We start from the raw sequence: 18,238 nt of genomic DNA, 5'->3' as shown, positions 1-18,238 counted from the left end.
ACCTCTGTAGGTTTCAAAAACCAAGGAAAGCATGCAACCAAGGTTCCTCACAGAAAACTCAAACCTGTCACCCAAGGTCAAACAAGAAAATAGGCATATATACACAGCTTGTGGACTACATCCAACCACTGGCATCACACCAAGTACTGATCATATACACACTGTACATAAGATGTGACATTTTCCAAAAATTGCCCTACACCGCCTCTCACACAGTGAGAGGAACAGACTTCTGAGACAGGACCTATGGCAACTCTACACACGAGAGACATGGATCACACCTAGTCAGCCTCTTTCGCCGAAGATGTTGTACTATAGAGACCAATTCATGAGCACCTCAGGAGATGGGTTCATATAGCGACCACGATACATGGATGTCCACATGTCACATAGTGCTAGAGTGGCGATTGGCCAGCTCAGAGTGTCATCACATCATCTGGAGATTGAGGCAGGACGGGCAGCACACATCCCTAGAGCAGAGAGCATATGCAGATTATGTAGTGAGGAGATTGAGAGTGAGGAACATTTTGTATGCAGATGCAGAGCTTATAGTGACCTTCGAGAGAGACATGCCACACTCTTTCATGGACACACCTCACTCCGTCACCAGCTGATGGAGTAAGCAGTCCAGAGGTGCCTCGGACAGTTCCTACTTGAGATACAGCACCACAAAGAGTCACTCCTCCAGACACATACCACACAGCGAGGTGGGAGACAGTCCCAGCTTACAGACTTTTTTCAGAGGTCGACACCATTGGTCCCACCGGCTCAGAGAGGGGTCACACTGCAGCAGCAGGCCGAGGACATCAGATCACGACGGAGGCCTAGAGCACCAGGGTTCCGGACTCAGAGAGTGCATCACAGGGAGATCACAGAGATCTGGACTCGCCATCAGCACTACATGGAGGAGAGGATCACCCACATCTACTCAGATCCGGCGACGATTATGCGGGGGCTTTTCAGGCCCTTCCCCCCTATGGCTTCTATTCTAGACCCCCCCCCCACTATGGTACTGGATGGAGCTAGCCTAGATCTACATATCATGATTGTATACCCTAGGCATATAGTTTTTTGCATTATGAGCCTCCAGGATAGAGCTCCACCCCCCCCTTTTTTTCTCTCTTAGGAGCTTCTTCTAGCAGATAGTGTGATACATTTCAGTTTACCTTGTATCTTTTTTACTTTTCGGATACACAGAGGATACACACATGTACTACGATTTGTCTCATAGGCCGATTTCGGCCTTTCGTAGACGTTAATATATCTTTCTTTCTTTCTTTCTTTCTTTCTCTCTCTCTCCCTCCCCTACGCCCATGCCCTATACTGTTGGATATTCGAAGCTCTATGTGTGTGAACACTCCCTAGGAGTGTAGGTGTGTGAACAGCCTCTTAGGAGCTTATAATGATATCTAGATATTTAAAAGATATTATATCCATCTGACATCATCGCTTATGTCACTTGGAAGAGCTCTTAAAGCTATAAAGCATTGTACTTGGTGTATCTCACTAAATATCATTAATCAATTACATTGAGTCATGCAGATCTTGTTTTTTCTCTCTCAATTACTCTCTCCTTTTCTCTCTCTCTAGCAGTTGCACTCATCGTACCATGTTTACCAACATGGTATCAGAGCTACGATTTGATCCTAGTTAGGCCGCCCCACATGCACAGCTCAGCACGTTGATGATCTAGTCCCCGCCGCTTCCATGGCACAGAACTGTCGCACCATCTCCATTGCCCATGCTGCTTGTTGACGCCTCTGCTCCGCCCACCACCACTGCTACCACATGCCACATCAGCCGCCGCCTTCAACTCTCCCGACACCGCCTCCAGCTCTGCAGTGTACAGTCGCCCTGAGCGCTACCTGAGTGTTGCCATCCATCGCCAACGTCATCGCCCCATCTCTGCTTGTGCTCCTATCATCAAGCCCACTCACCACTGCTGATAGTGTCCGACATTCCACACCCAACCGCCATCATCTGCTGCACCATCTCAGCCATCGCGGGGGGCAAGGGACCTGGCTGATAGCTGTGCCTGTTGCGACTGCTCCAAATCATGAGCTCTGCTGCTGTACTAGTTTCATGGTGCTGCGCTGCCTCTCCCATCTGAAGCACCACATCATCAACCTGCAATAAGCGAAGTGAACATCAAATTGAAGCTCCTGCACCTTTAAAAATTAGGGCTTTCCTGAATTAGCACCTAATTAACCCTTATATCCCTCATAAAAATTAGGGCTTTTGCCTAAATCATAGCATTCATCATACATTGAAGTTGTAGTGACTCTAAAACTTGGGGACTTTTTCCAAGTTGCCTCTCTAAGACACATTTGAGAGCCCAGTTTTGCATGGACTGAAACCCTAAGCAGCTGCTCCCATGCCCATCATCAACACTATCCTCTCGGGGCATTCCTGCCATGGACTTCACTAACAAACATCATCAGAAGAGCAAGAGTGTACACACGTGTAGCAGTTGTTCAGGGATTCTGTCCCACAATGGGAGACCTTTTTTTTATTTATTTATATGTTTGTATGTGTCAATAAGGGTTCTCTGCCCAGGTAGTCCCCCAAAAACTGAATTTTTATGTGTGTTTGTTTTGTTTTCATCTATCTATTATGTTTATAACTTCGTTTATCTACCTCTCCCTGTTTTGAGTCAGGGGGGTTGTTAAGATTGGTTGAGGAATCTTACGAGTGGTCAAGTCCCTTAGCAGGCTTGGTATGAGAGTCCAAGTGTTGGTACATAAGTATGAAAGTCATATCATTAACACCACCTTGACTCCGGAGGGGATATTCGGAGCTCTACGTGTGTGAACACTCCCTAGGAGTGTCATGAGGATCTCCATTGGGCAGATCAGGGTGTCATCGCACTGACTACTACTTGAGGCTGGGAGAGCCATGGGTATACAATCACAGAACAGGATATGTCATTCTGAGGTGGAGACAGAGGAGCACTATATATGCAGATGCCCGGTGTACTATGAGATCCGAGGTAGATTCCATTGCCTGTTCGCAGAAGGGTTTGGCCCACTTGCTAGGATCATGGACTTTCCAGACCAATGATGCTTGGGACTCTTCTTGCTAGAGCTCCGCAGGCACTGTGATCTTCTCCTGCGAGCCCCCACTCCGCCAGTCACTCAACCTACCATCACTAGCTTTTACAGCGCTCGAGGAGATGCAGGAGATGAGAGGGATACCGATGCAGTGGTCACTCGGCCAGTTACACACCCACGGTGTCACCAAGATGACATGAACATGTTACATGAAGACATGGGACATAAGCATGGACCATAGAGATCAAGCAAAGCATGTTATGGGACATCAAGAGCATCAACAAGACAGGTGTTTATTCTACTTGAAGATGGAGTGGACATGACGGAGTCCACCCACCTCTTATGGTTTCGAAGGCATGGAAAACCTCTTCATCAACTATCTCCCTTCTCTCCGGTGTACCCTCGCCATTGACTGAAGCCCCTCTTCCCGTGTTAAGGCAGCCACATCGGGCCGGCTAGGACTGCCAAGGCGGCAGCCGGCTGGGCCAGCCACTTGAATGGCGGTGGCCTAGCCAGCCAAGCCACCTAGGAGGTGGCCCCATTGGGCTAGCCACCAGGCGGCAACGGCTAGGCCATCCAGGCCGTCAAGTTGGCGGCCAGCCAGGCCAGCCACCGGGCAGCCCTGGCCATGGCCAAGTTGGCCAACCGACGGCCACAAAGAGGCGGCCACCTCAAGAGACGGCCACCAAGAGGCAGCCACCTCAAGAGGCGGCCACCATAGGCAGCGGCGGCGGCCAGCGGGCGGCAACCAGAGGCGGCACCACCTCAGGCGGCAGCGCCGGCAACAGCACGACGGCGGCGCAGAGTGGCAGCACGACGGCGGCGTAGAGTGGCAGCACGGCGGCGGAAAGGAGGCGGCACATGGCGGCAGCCGGCCAAGGGTGGCGGCATCCTGAAAAGCAAAGAAAGAAGAAAAAAACGCATGAAGGAAAAGCCATGAGGATGTTTTTCCAAAAACAATCCTCACCCTTGATCCCAAAAAGCTCTAATCTCCACCGTAGATCTCTTCAGTGCTTTTGCTTTGTTTTGAAAGCTTCCCCCCTCTCGGGGTATAAAAAGGACCCATGGAGGCCACATTGTAACATAGTCACTTGGGTGAAAACCAAGCTTCCTCCTCCCACACACCGGTGTCCCCCCCGAAATTTAAGGGCTCACTTGTGTGCTTTGGGATTAGGAGCTTCTGAAGCATAAATAAATACCTACGGGGGCGCCAAAGCGATTGGGGCCAATCGTGTGTATTGTGTAGGAGCACTCTAGCTCCATCTCTCTCCCTCTCTTTTCAAGTTTTGTCTCTTGTTTTAAGTGCTTAGGTGTGTAAGTGATCATCTACCGCCCCTCAAAGTTATGAAGGCCGGTTTCAAGGTTCCATTGCCGGGATATCGTCATCATCTTCAACGAGTCTACACGCCATCATGTCAAGCAACGAAGACACGGAGATTACTTGGGACCAATCCCAAGACCATGAAGACGCAACGGATGAAGACCAACAACCAAGAGAAGAAGCCAATGGGGGATGATGACATCTTCCAAACCAAGGTTATGCGTTACTCACGAGACACCTTTCGGGCTTCAAGGAAGGCAAAGCAAAGAAAACTTCAAAGGAGCAAGCCCCATCTCGTGAACCCTACTCAAGCAACAAGAAGAAACAAACGTCTTTTCCCGAGAAGACGTCTCAAGAACGACAGGAACTTTGAGAGGCCAACAAGTGCTTTGCATGTGGTGAAGTGGGACATCGATACTACGAATGTCCTACTAAACCTCCAAAATCCAAAAATTCAAAGAAAGCCAAGGACGAGCCAAAGAGATCCACGCCTTCAGCACGCTTAGTTCCAGACTTGATTGGAGAACAACAAAGGGATGCATCGTCAGCAGAGTTGTGCCGAGCTTGAGGAAAGTTAGAGACCAACAAGCCCTTATCTTCTTCGACCCCGGGGCTAGAGCTAACTTTATTTCCCCCAACATGGCAACCAAGTTGGGAATTCACACAGAAGAGATGGGAACCATTCATGAAGCTACATTGGCATGTCCACGACATTCGGTTCCAGTTACCCCTATCACTGGAAAGCTACGCCTTCATGTGCAAGGCTATGTGGACACCGAGGAGTTTTATATCATGCCCTTGGATGGGTGTGATGTTCTTTTGGGAATGCCTTGGTGTCACAAGGTCAAGGCCGTTATGGACACATTCCATAGGAAGATAACTCTCACTCATAGGAACAAGAATTTAGTCCTTGATGTAAAACTCAAAGGAGAGTCAGTCCCCGTTGTATCGGCTTCGGCCATTTCCCGATTAATAAACAAACATCTTTCCGCGTACTTGATTTTTGTAAAAGGAAAGGAAGAACCTCTTGAGTCTAATCTTAGTGATCTAGACAAAGAGAGGATGAATTTCCTCAAAGCTTTCCAAGATTGTTTTTCAGAAGCCTTGCCAGGAGAATTACCACCGGAAAGGCTCGAAGATCATGGTATTGATCTCATTCCATGAAGCTCACCACCGAATCGACCTCCTTATCGAGTGAGCGTGGCCCAACAAGAAGAAATCATGAGTCAAGTAAATGAGCTTTTGGAGAAAGGCCTGATTCAACCAAGCTCTTCACCCTTTTGCTCACCCGCCCTTTTGGTTCAAAAGAAGGATGGTTCTTGGAGGATGTGCATTGATTATAGAGCACTCAACAAGATTACCATCAAAAACCGATTTCCTATTCCACGCATCGATGATATCTTGGACCGATTGAAGGGATCCTCATGCTTCACTCGCATTGATCTAAAGAGTGGGTACCATCAAATAAGGATTCGACCGAATCCTGCACTCAACAAGATCACCATCAAAAAACCGATTTCCTATTCCACGCATCGATGATATCTTGGACCGATTGAAGGGATCCTCATGCTTCAGTCGCATTGATCTAAAGAGTGGGTACCATCAAATAAGGATTCGACCCGAAGATGTGCACAAGACAGCTTTCAAGACTACTTTTGGTTTGTATGAGTTCTTGGTTATGCCTTTCGGATTGACAATTGGTTATGCCTTTCGGATTGACAAATGCTCCAACCACTTTTAACAGAATGATGGATATAATCTTTCGTCCACATAGAGCTTTTGTGGGCACCTTCTTTGATGACATTATTGTTTCATTCTCGGACCGAGGAGGAGCATAAGGAGCATTTGGCCACGGTATTTGGGGAACTTCAGAAACATCACTTGATGATCAACGCAAAGAAGAGTGAGTTCTTTATGGAAGAAATTCACTTTCTTGGACACATAGTGTCTAAAGATGGTGTTCGCATGGATCCCGCGAAGATTTCAGCCATTAGGGATTGGCCACATCTACGAACGGTACATGATGTACGCAGTTTCTTGGGACTTTGTTCATACTATCGACGCTTCATAAAGTATTTTGCAGAGATTGCTTCACCCTTACATGCACTAACAAAGAAAGGGATCAAGTTTCGATGGACGGAGGTAGAGATTGATGCATTCAACAAACTTAAGGAAAAGCTAATCACGGGTCCCGTGTTAATACTACCCGACCTTCGTCGTTCTTTTATTGTGCAATGTGATGCATGTGGGTCTAGCATTGGTGCAGTACTTATGCAAGATGGGCATGTAGTTGCCTATGAGAGCAGGATTTTGCATGGACCCGAAATGAATTTACACGTTTATGAGAAAGAGCTTCTAGCAGTGATCTATGGTCTTTCTACATGGAAGCATTATCTTCTTGGTAATGACTTCACGGTTCAAACGAATCATCAATCCTTGAGGTATTTTCTCTCTCAAGCCAAGCTATCGAAAAAGCATATGAGATGGGCCAACTTTCTATCCATGTTCCATTTCCAAATTGTACATGTGGATGGGAAGAAGAATGTGGTTGCAGATGCTTTATCTAGGAAACCACAAGTTTCGGCAGTTTCCATCGTGTTTCATCATGAGCTTGATGAGATGAAGGAACAATCCTCACAGGACTCCGACTTCGAGAGGATTCATGAACAATTGGCAAGTGGGCAACGAGTTGATCATTATACTCTTAGAGATGGTTTTCTCTTGATGCACGGCAAGATATGTGTCACCAAACCATTGAGGCCAAAGGTTTTGATAGAAAGTCATGCTCCACCTTATTCAGGGCATAGGGGCATTGAAGCTACGGTAAAAGCTTTGGAGTCTTTCTTCTATTGGCCATCCTTGCTGCGGAAGGACACGGATTCCTTTGTGAGGGATTGCATTGTATGTCAAAAGGTAAAGTATGATCGTCAAAAGATCCCCGGACTTCTTCACCCTTTACCTATTCCATACCGACCATGGGACAACATTGCTATGGATTTTATCTTTGATCTTCCTAGAACTAGGAGTGGGAACGATGGCATATGGACTATTGTTGATAGGTTCAGTAAGCAAGCTCACTTCATTCCCGTTCGAAAGAAGCCCATAAAGAGCGACCATAAAGAGCGACATTCTTACAAGGGTGTCATTGCAGATATTGACATGTGGCATAAGTGCATTGGACATGTGAATATTCAGTGTTTGTAGTCCATGCAAACTAGGGATACTGTTGCAGGCTTACCAAAGTTAAAAGTTGATGTGAAGCATGCCAGCTAGGAAAATATGCATTTCCTAAGGACAGAAATGTAAGTCTGAAACCCTTAGATGTTGTGCATTCAGAAGTGTGGACGGCATCAATTAGAGGATGCCATTACTATACGTGCCTTTTATTGATGACCACACTAGGAAAGTGTGGGTTTATTTCATGAAGGAGAAGAGTGAAGTGTTCACTCACTTCCAAAGCTTTAAGGCTAGGGTTGAGAAGAAAACAGGCATGCATTTAAGCTATCTAAGGTTGGATGGAGAGGGAGAATATTTCTCCAATGAGTTCAATGATTACTTGAGAGAGCATGGGATTAAGAGGCACTTTACATGTAGGTATACCCCGCAACAAAATGGAGTTGCAAAAAGGAAAAACATGCATGTACCTTCATAAGGCCAAAAATATCTGAACTTACGAATTGAGAGAGAGAGAGAGAGAGAGAGAGAGAGAGAGAGAGAGAGAGAGAGAAACCCCCACCAAAAAAAAAAAATTTATAGAACAATCAAATAAGAGAAACCCATTGACCCAAAAAATCATAGAACAATCAAATAAGAGAAACCCATTGACCCAAAAAATTTAAAAAAAATAAATAACATGATTCTTTTAAAAATAACAATAATAATAATTTTTTATTTTTTAATATATTTTTTTAATTTTTATTTTAAAACTATGAACAAAAAGAACATACAAAGACCAAAATAATAATGATAATAAAATAGAGAAACGACTAAGAAATTAACCACTTGATTAAAAAGGAAATAAGGTCTTTTTTCCAAAACAATTATTAACCAAAGTTCAATTAAAACCAAGCCCATGTCAAAAACCTTAAATTAATTACTACTAATTTAGACCAAAAGTGCAAACTTAACTTCAATGTTTGTCCAAGCATGAAGTGTAAGATCATCAACTTTATCATGCATAGCCTAGACAAGAAGCTATGACATCCCTACTCACGTCATCAGTGCCCCAAGAGTAGATGCAGGTTTATATAAAGTCGGCCCGACAAGAACATACTTTATTAACCAACATGTATATTGCAAAGGTTTATATAAAGTCGGCCCGAAAAACATGCATATTGCAGAGGTTGCTCGTGCTTTGATGAATGAGAAAAGCATGCCGCATTACTTTTAGGCTAAAGCAATGGCAATTGCAATGTACATTATGAACAGTGTAATGTATCCCCGTTTTGGATATGAGCACTAATTTGAACACAACGCTTATTAATACACTTAAACACTCTTAGATTTTAGGATACAACACAATAGAAAAGGAAACTCAATTGACAAGAGACACACAATGAGCCGGAACGGCCAGCCCCTCCCTCAAATAGCTTTATTAATCTTGGGAGAAACGATACATAGCTTCACAGGCATACCAAGCCAAATTCCTATGCCAATGCACATGAAAACAGCATTTGCAAGTCGATTGAGACACCACAAGGAGCTGCCCTCTTTCTCTACCCTCTCATGTGCCCATATTCCCTACCATCTACTTGTCATTGACCTAATCAATCCCTAGAGCACATAAGACAAGAGAATACTACACAGGATAGGAAAGCAAGGAGTCTTGCCCTTCCTACTCAGTACTTACACAAAAGATGGTCTTGTAAGCTTACCAGTAGTAGCTCAAGGAATCGTTGACAGCGTGATGGAGTACCTTTGGTCTGAATTGTGTGAGTATCAATAAGGGTTCTCTGCCCCGGGTAGCCCCCCGAAAATCCGATTGTATCTATGTCAGTGAGTGTGTACACGCGGCCCGTCATAATCTATAAGTAAGTTTTGGTCGCCCATATTTACATGAAATGTGAACACACTCACTTATAAATGAATACACTACACTAAGGCTAATTTAGCCAATAATTACGATCCGCATATGACTTCCTCTCAGGAGAGGGAGGTGGTAGTCGAAGAGTAGATTCGGAACAACCCGATCTACATAATCAAATGATGGAACAAGGTGCACGTTTGGGGCAGTTGGAAATGCTCATGCACACCCTGCTGGATAGGTTGCCCGGGGCAACAAGGGAAAACCAGGAACCACCGTCACCTCATTTTGAGAGGCGGCATGATGCATCACAAGGGTCAGTACCCGGATGGGTGTGGCCAGACCAGCGCCCTCAGCATGAACAAGGCAGAAGGGGCAGAGAAAACCCGGATGAGGGATTTGACAAGCCACAAGCACTAGAAAAGTACACTGGGCAAAGGGACTCATTGATGATCCGAAAGTTCTTCAGAGAAGTAAAGGAGTACCTGGAGATGAACCAGGTGTCGAAGAGACACTGGATCAAAATTGCATCCAGGTTCCTGTCAAGTGACGCCTTTAACTGGCTACTGGCAGCAGAGAAAAGGGGTGAGAATGGCTCGAACCCTTGGCCTTCTTGGGAGGAATTCAAGAAGGACCTCACAGACTATTTTGTACCTCGTAACGAAGTGTTCAAGATACGAGATGAGTGGCGAAACTTGAGCCAAGGCGAGAGCAAGCTGTCAGAGTACATCAGCAGCAGCAAGTATCGACAGATCATGCTCCAAATCGCCAAGATGAACACTATTGATAGGCTGCATGGTTTTCTTTTTGGGCTAAAAGATTGGGCTCGACGAGAAGTGGAGAAACAACATCCCCGGGATTACGAGGATGCTATGGTAATGGCTGAAAGATTGGCAGATGCAAACAATAGGCGTCGTGTCATGGCCAAACCAAACACGGTGGGAAATACTACAAACAACGCAAACAAAAGCCAGGGCAAAACAGAAAGCTCGGGTCGAGAGACAAAGAATGACACCGGCGGGGGACAACGTGGCGGGGGAAATGCTACCACCCATAATACTTACAGCAACCAAGGCAGCAATTGGCAAAGCAACACGCAATCCACGGCAGATAGTGGAAACAAAAGGGCCTTACCTTGGAGAGCATGCCGATGGTGCAATGGGCAACATTATGACAATGAATGCCCCAAAAGAAGTAGTCAATCTCAAGTCAATACAGTGAATGCCCAGGAAAACGAGAATAACCGGGAACATTACGAGAGTAGTGTGCGGATCACTGAGATTGAAGAGCCGGAGAGCTCACAGGCCAGAAATGGAGGGCCAAACGCACCCAAAGTCGGTGCAGTGCGAGCAAGAACGCGATGCATGGCAGCACAAGTCAAGGCCGTGCAGCATTTGTATTTTGCAGCTGCAGTAAATGGGCACCAATAGAATGTGATGGTGGACACAGGTGCCACACACAACTTCATGACACCGGCATGTGCTAAGAGACTCGGGGTACGCCTGACAAAGGCAGCCTCCATGATGGAAGTCTCATTCGCGCAGGGCACGGACAGCAATGTATTAATGGCATATGCAGTGGCAATGCAATCCGGGGGGTGGAAGGCTAGAATGGATTTTATTGTGGTACCTATGGATGCCTTCGAGGTGATTGTTGGACTGACATGGGTAGATAAGTATCTAATTGCATTATTGGGAAAGGGGGTCAATAGAATGATCCTGGACATGCAGGGAACAGGGGTAACAGTACCATGCATCCGGACTTTGGCTGTGCAACCAGCTAGTCGAAGTACAGAAAAGGTGGAAGTTCAGAGGCCTCCGCAAAATCTGGGGAAATCAAACCCAAATGCTGCGGACAAAGGCAAGCAAAAGATTCAAGAGGATGCAAAACTGGGTAACGTGATGGCAAAGAGTCAGGATGTGCGGAAACACGCAACTTGGGATGACCTCACGCCAGAATGGTATAGTGCCAAACAAGCGGCTAGGGATGTCAAACAAGGGGCACACGCACATCTGTGTATAATGCACGTGAACCTAAATGAAGGAAAGAGCCAATGTACAATTGGAGATCCAGGCATCAAGGGACAAGTACAAGGACGTGCTGCCAGCAGAGTTGCCATCAGGATTACCACCGTGCAGATCAGTTGATCACAAAATCGACCTAATGTCGGGTCATGTACCACCCGCCAAAGCACCATATAGGATGGATGCGACCAAACTCAAAGAGTTAAAGAAACAGCTGCAGGAATTGTCAGATAATGGGTCGATCAGGCCAAGCAAGTCACCATACGGGGCGCCTGTCCTATTTGTGACTAAAAAGGATGGGACGTCTCGCCTGTGCACAGATTACAGGGCACTGAATAAAGTCACTATAAAGAACAAGTACCCTATTCCAGTGATGGAAGAGCTTATGGATAGGTTGGTGGGAGCACAGTACTTCACCCGAATTGATCTTAGATCAGGATATCATCAGATTCGCATAGCGAAAGAAGATATAGAGAAAACAGCATTCCGAACTAGGTACGGAAGTTACGAATGGCTGGTGCTTCCTTTTGGACTCACAAACGCGCCAGCCACATTCTGCACTTTAATGAATGATGCTTTTAAAGATTACTTGGATGAGTTTCTCATCATATACATTGATGACCTCTTGATCTATAGCAAAACTTTGGAGGAGCATAAAGAGAATGTGAGCAAAGTACTTCAGAGACTAAGGGAGTGGGAGCTATATGCCAAGCCAGAGAAATGTGAATTTGCAGTACCAGAGGTAGAATTCTTGGGTTTTATTGTGAACAGAAAAGGGATCAAGGTGGATCCTCACAAGATCGAAGCAGTGATCAAATGGGGTATCCCTCGCACTATACAAGAAGTACGAGAGTTTGTGGGCTTTACGCAGTTTAGCCGCAAACACATCAAGGACTTCTCTAAAATCATAGCGCCACTTACGGATATCACAAAGGGGCACCGAGCAAACGCTGGAAATACCAGCAATAAAATAACGCTAGTAATACCACCGTTCATAAATCGCTGGATACGAACCATAAATACGGTCCGTATGCGCTACAGTAGCGTATTGGGTGCACTTGGAGAGCAAATACACTCTCCAAAAACACCCAAATGCATCGGCATGCATTTGGGTACATTTGGAGAGCACATTTGTTCTCCAAATACACCCAATGTGCTACCGCAACGCATACAAACCATATTTATGGTCCGTATGCACTACGGTAGCGCATTAGGTGCATTTGGAGAGCAAATACGCTCTCCAAAAGCACTTAAATGCATCGACATGCATTTGGGTATATTTGAAGAGCGCATTTGCTCTCCAAATGCACCCAATGCATTACCGTAGCGCATACGGACCATATTTATGGTCCGTATGTGCTACGGTAGCGCATTGGGTGCATTTGAAGAGAAAATACGCTCTCTAAAAGCACTTAAATGCATCAAGATGCATTTGGGTACATTTGGAGAGCGCATTTGCTCTCCAAATACACCCAATGCGCTACCGTAGTGCATACGGACCATATTTATGGTCTGTATGCGCTACGGTAGCGCATTGGGTGCATTTGAAGAGCAAGTACGCTCTCCTAATATACCCAAATGCATGCCGATGCATTTAGATACTTTTGGAGAGCGTATTTCCTCTCCAAATGCACCCAATGCGCTACCGTAACACACACGGACCATATTTATGGTCCGTATGCATTGCGGTAGCGCATTGGGTGTATTTGGAGAGCAAATGCGCTCTCCAAATGTACCCAAATGCATGCCAATGCATTTGGGTGCATTTGAAGAGCGTATTTGCTCTCTCAATGCACCCAATGCGCTATCCTAGTGCATACGAACCATAAATATGGTCCGTATGCACTGCAGTAGCGCATTGGGTGCATTTGGAGAGCAAATGCGCTCTCCCAATGTACCCAAATGCATGCCAATGCATTTGGGTACATTTGGAGAGCGTATTTGCTCTCCAAATGCACCCAATGTACTACCGTAGTGCATACGGACCATATTTATGGTCCGTATGCACTATGATAGTGCATTGGGTGCATTTGGAGAGTAAATATGCACTCCAAATGTACCCAATGCACTTGGAACATACGTGAAGATGCTATTTATGCCATACGTGAAGGATGATTTAACTTACGGATGAGTGGCATAGATACTGCGGTGTGGCGAATCTCTAGGTGTCTCTATGGGTGTCAGAGTCTGAGGTGTCTTTGTAGGCGTCCCTATAGGTGTCTCTATAGGTGTCCCTATAGGTATCTCTGTAGGCGTCCCCATAGATGTATCTGTAGGCATGATTGGAGCACCCGAGGCTACAGAAATGTATCTGTACTCCTTTTCTTGTGTCTGTGTATGAGGACGGAATGTAAAATCTTCCTCGTCCTCTCTAACACTCTCCAATGTGGAATGACGAGCATCTTTTCTTTTCAGGCCACCTCGTCCAAAACAACTGTCAAAGCAACCTCTTTCCTTTTTGTTGCTTTCGGTCTCATCCTGACTACGAGTCACTCTTGTCTCACCTATCCTTGTTTCTTTGCCTTTTCCTCGAAATCCTCCTCGCTCATGTCTGTGTACCTTGAAGCACGTGAGCCATGAGAGGAACTAGAACTATGTGATCGACAAGAAGACTGGTGAGATGAGTTTGATCGACGAGAAGTGATAACTTCTTGAGCCTGCATAAACAAAAGAATAAAATCCTTTAATTAATAGCACGCTATTAAACTCTAAATTGCACCTAATTAGTGATAACTTCTCAACATTTGGGTAACACATTGGGTACATTTGGAGAGCAAATAGGCACTCCAAATGTACCCAAATGCATCGGGATACATTTGGGTACGTTTGGAGAGCGTTGTTGCTCTCCAAATGTACCCAATGCACTACCGCAGTGCATACGAACCATATTTATGGTCCGTATGTGCTATGATAGCGCATTGGGTATATATTGGAGAGCAAATATGCTCTCCAAAGGTACGTAAATGTATCTCGATGCATTTGGGTACATTTGGAGAGCATATTTGCTCTCCAAATGTACCAAATGCATTACTGTAGTGCATACAAACTAAATACGCGCTACGGTAGCGCATTGGGTACATTTGGAGAGCAACGATGCTCTCCAAATGCACCCAAATGTATCCCATTGCATTTGGGTACTTTTGGAGAACGTATTTGGTCTCCAAAAGCACCCAATGCGCTAGCATAGTGCGTACGGACCATATTTATGGTCCATATGTGCTATGGTAGCACAATGGGTACATTTGGAGAGCAAATATGCTCTCCAAGCGTACCCAAATGTATCCCGATGCATTTAGGTATTTTTGGAGAGCGTATTTGCTCTCCAAATACACCCAATGTGCTATCGCAGTGCATACGGATCATAAATATGGTCCGTATGCGCTACAGTAGCGCATTGGGTGCATTTGGAGAGCGTATTTCCTCTCCAAATGCACCCAAATGCATTGGCATGCATTTGGGTACATTTGGAGAGCGCATTTGCTCTCCAAATACACCTAATGCACTATCGTAGCGCATATGGACCATAAATATGGTCCGTATGCACTATGGTAGTACATTGGGTGCATTTGGAGAGCAAATACGCTCTCCAAAAGTACCTAAATGCATCGGGATACATTTGGGTTTGTTTGGAGAGCATATTTGCTCTCCAAATATACCCAATGCGCTACCATAGCGCATACGGACCATAAATATGGTCCGTATGTGCTATGCTAGCACGTTGGGTGCTTTTGGAGCAAATACGCTCTCTAAAAGCACCCAAATGCAATGGGATACATTTGGGTGCATTTGGAGAGCGTCGTTGCTCTCCAAATGTACCCAATGCACTACGGTAACACATTGGGCACATTTGGAGAGCAAATACGCTCTCCAAATGTACCCAAATGCATCGGGATATATTTGGGCATATTTGGAGAGCGTATTTGCTTTCCAAATGTACCCAATGCGCTACCATAGCGCATACGGACCACCACAAATATGGTCCGTATGTACTATGGTAGCGCATTGGGTACATTTGGAGAGCAACGACGCTCTCCAAATGCACCCAAATGTATCCCATTGCATTTGGCTACATTTGGAGAGCGTCGTTACTCTCCAAATGCAGCCATAGCGCATACGGCTTTCCCAATGCCCCGAACCAAGTTGAATAGGAAACAAATATGAATATTAAAATGGGAAATATATACCGCACAAGCAAAGCGTGGCCATGCAATGATGTAGTTCAGTGTGGCTCCCAATGTATTTATGTCAGACTCGTGAGGAGGTGGATATGGGATCTCCACGTCCGCCTTGTACACCATATTGATAGACATTCCTAGGTGTCCTGCCGGGAGTGGTAGACCATGCAATATGGCATTTGGACCCATATGTAAGATGATGCCCTTGCCAACAATGATTCCCCCCTCTAATAGGTCAACCACTTCACCCAATTTGAATGTTGCCATAGCTATAAAAATAAATAAAATAAGTTATTAAACAATAGACATTTAGTTTATTTGAAGAGAATAGGAGTGAGAGAAAGAGTGTGTGTGTGTGAGGAAGGGAGATAGAAACATACCCAAAGCGACGACGGTGTATGCAAAGGGTTGATAGCGAGGATGGCTACTCCGGCGTCAACAACAGTAAGTGCTCTACCATAAACATAACAACATTAAGAGAGATAACTACATTGAGAGAGAGAGAGAGAGAGAGAGAGTATGCATGCATATTACAAGAAGACCAAGAAAGAGCATGCATGCATATATAACCTTTAATCTATAAAAAAAAAAAATAGGGTTTGAGAGAAAGAGAGGGACATTGAGGCTAACATTGAGAGAGGAGAGGTTGCCATACCTATTTCAATGCATGGGGAAAAAAAAAACATAAAGAGAGGGGGAAAGGGGAAGTTGCCATACCTTCTTCTAAATGCCCTAATGTCCTTGCGGGGCAGGAGAAGAGAGGGGAGAAGAGATGCAAGGTGGAAGGAAAGGGGGTGGGATGAATGTGTAGCAGCTATGGTAGAACTATATTTTCAATATTTGAAAATATGGAGCGAAAAGACAGATAAAGAGAAAACTTTATTTTTGCAGCGCTGGAATTTCCAACGCTTTTACTTTTTAAAAAAAGTCAAAAACGCTCCAATTTCTAACGGTTACGCATAAGCGGTGAAATTTCGAGTGTTTAGGTAGAACCACTGGAATTTGCAGCGGTAATCAAAGCTGCAATTAGCAGTGTTTCAAAAAGCGATGCAATTTGCAGCGATTTGGTCAAAAAAAAATTTTAAAAAAAATTGTGAATGATTTTATGTGTTACATTTGTAGGGAAGGTGCATTGATAGCCAAGGGACCCACCTATCAGAAAATGAAGGACCTCTTGAGGGAATGCATGAGTGGGAGAAGCAATGGGTGTTATGCCCATGTAAGTTGTGCGAATTTCAAAAGCGGCGGTATCATAGGATCTCCATACAACATGTACAAAAACATGGAGAGTTTAATAAGGATCTACTCTTAGAACCTCCACAACATGACACAGTAACATCCATTGCTCAAAGTTATTTTTTAGCATTATTTATAATGCATTGCATGCATGCATGTGGCATTGATATGTAACAGCATGCAAGGGGCATTGATATAATCCCACATGTATCTGTCGAGAGGACTCAAACCCGACATGTATTGGAGCATATGGAGAAAAGAGCACGAGTAGAGCAAAAGGAGATACCATGCAGAGACAATGTGGCATGTGAGATAGAAGATGATGCAATGGATGAGATGATAGAGTCCTTGGTTGAGAATGTACTCTCTCTCTCGGGTTCCGCAGTAGCCCCCCCCTTTTTTTTACAACTCATTGAAAGAGAGCTATTTCAAAAATTGAACACCTTTGTTCCCAAACTACACTTTTCTTCCACTTTGATTGATGCCCTCGACCATGTACACACCAACAATGATTTTAAGATGTTATTTTCTCACAATATTGGATGTCTCAATTTCTTCTCTGCTTTCCTTCTCCTCTCCGTAAGTTTCTCTACCCACATGCTTCACACACACTTAATGATTCCGAAAGAAAGGACAAGGATTCAAATGAGGATTTCTTGTTTTTTATTTTAAACACACACTCAAGCTCACAAGATCCCATGGATTTCCCATCAAACATAGCAAAAATAATAGAAAATATGTGCACAACATAATTAAAATACACTTACCCCTAGTCTCTTCCATCACGCTCACACGCAAAAATGTCCTCATGATGTATCCTACTCTGATACCAACGTAACGGAAGCGTAGACATCATAGGTGAGCTCTCCACTCAAGATCTCCACAGGAGAGGAGCACAACAATGAATCACCACCCAACCATAGGAGTCCCCTATATATAATCTTGTATGTCCACACTTGGCCGGACATGTGCTGAGCATGGCCTGGCTGACCATGCGAGGCACCTCACACTAGTGGCCACTCTTGCCCTCCTCATAGTGGACTCCACCCTTGAACTCTTGGTATCCGTGGTGTGCTCTACGCACTTTGTCCATATATGCCACCTCTGCTCCATGGTTCCACCAATGTAGCTATGTAACACTACTCATGAAATTTTAAAATAATTCATGCAAAATTATCCAACCAAGCAGAAGTTGCAATAATTTTCTTAGGGTTACCAAAAAACTTTTCTTTTTTTGGTAGTGTATAATAAAAAATAAATACTAAATCACTTCAATAAATAATAAGAAAAAAATTATTGTAAAAATATTAGTGATACTTTTCCCCAATAATGGATCCAAATGACTAATTATAGAGCCCCTAATCATATTTACTGGGTTTAATAATAGTTTATGATGCAATTTTTTTGAA

General features: G+C 44.7%; 1 protein-coding gene across 2 annotated transcripts; it reads right to left on the bottom strand.

The window, feature by feature from the left end:
- Positions 1 to 207: 207 nt before the first annotated feature.
- LOC147606888 (uncharacterized) lies at positions 208 to 17,805 on the bottom strand. Of its 2 annotated transcripts, none has more exons than XM_086791234.1 (5): positions 17,597 to 17,805; positions 15,974 to 16,046; positions 15,603 to 15,862; positions 13,923 to 14,075; positions 208 to 2,127 (listed from the first exon to the last, which is right to left on the bottom strand). In XM_086791234.1, the coding sequence occupies exons 3-4, from the start codon at positions 15,858 to 15,860 to the stop codon at positions 13,923 to 13,925; spliced, it is 411 nt and encodes a 136-aa protein (XP_086647360.1). In that variant the 5' UTR covers positions 15,861 to 15,862; positions 15,974 to 16,046; positions 17,597 to 17,805; the 3' UTR covers positions 208 to 2,127. The 2 variants fall into 2 exon arrangements, with proteins under 2 accessions (XP_086647360.1, XP_086647359.1); XM_086791233.1 differs by having other exon boundaries at positions 13,978 to 14,075.
- Between the last annotated feature and the right edge of the window lie 433 nt (positions 17,806 to 18,238).

This window comes from Cibotium barometz, chromosome 56 (genome assembly GCF_041138505.1).
Source record: "Cibotium barometz isolate CiBa-2024 chromosome 56, ASM4113850v1, whole genome shotgun sequence".
In the NCBI taxonomy this organism is placed as follows: Eukaryota; Viridiplantae; Streptophyta; class Polypodiopsida; order Cyatheales; family Cibotiaceae; genus Cibotium; species Cibotium barometz.
Note: the sequence above shows the minus strand (reverse complement) of the source record. Positions and strands in the feature narration are given on the sequence as shown.

Excerpts from the sequence above, each read along its gene's own strand:
- LOC147606888 (XM_086791233.1), bottom strand. The coding sequence starts at position 15,860 with ATGGCAACATTCAAATTGGGTGAAGTGGTTGACCTATTAGAGGGGGGA. Across the intron at positions 14,076-15,602 it reads GGCCACGCTTTGCTTGTGCG|GCTCAAGAAGTTATCACTTC; the intron begins GTATATATTTCC and ends TTGTTTATGCAG. Across the intron at positions 2,128-13,977 it reads CATGGCTCACGTGCTTCAAG|GTTGATGATGTGGTGCTTCA; the intron begins GTACACAGACAT and ends CGCTTATTGCAG.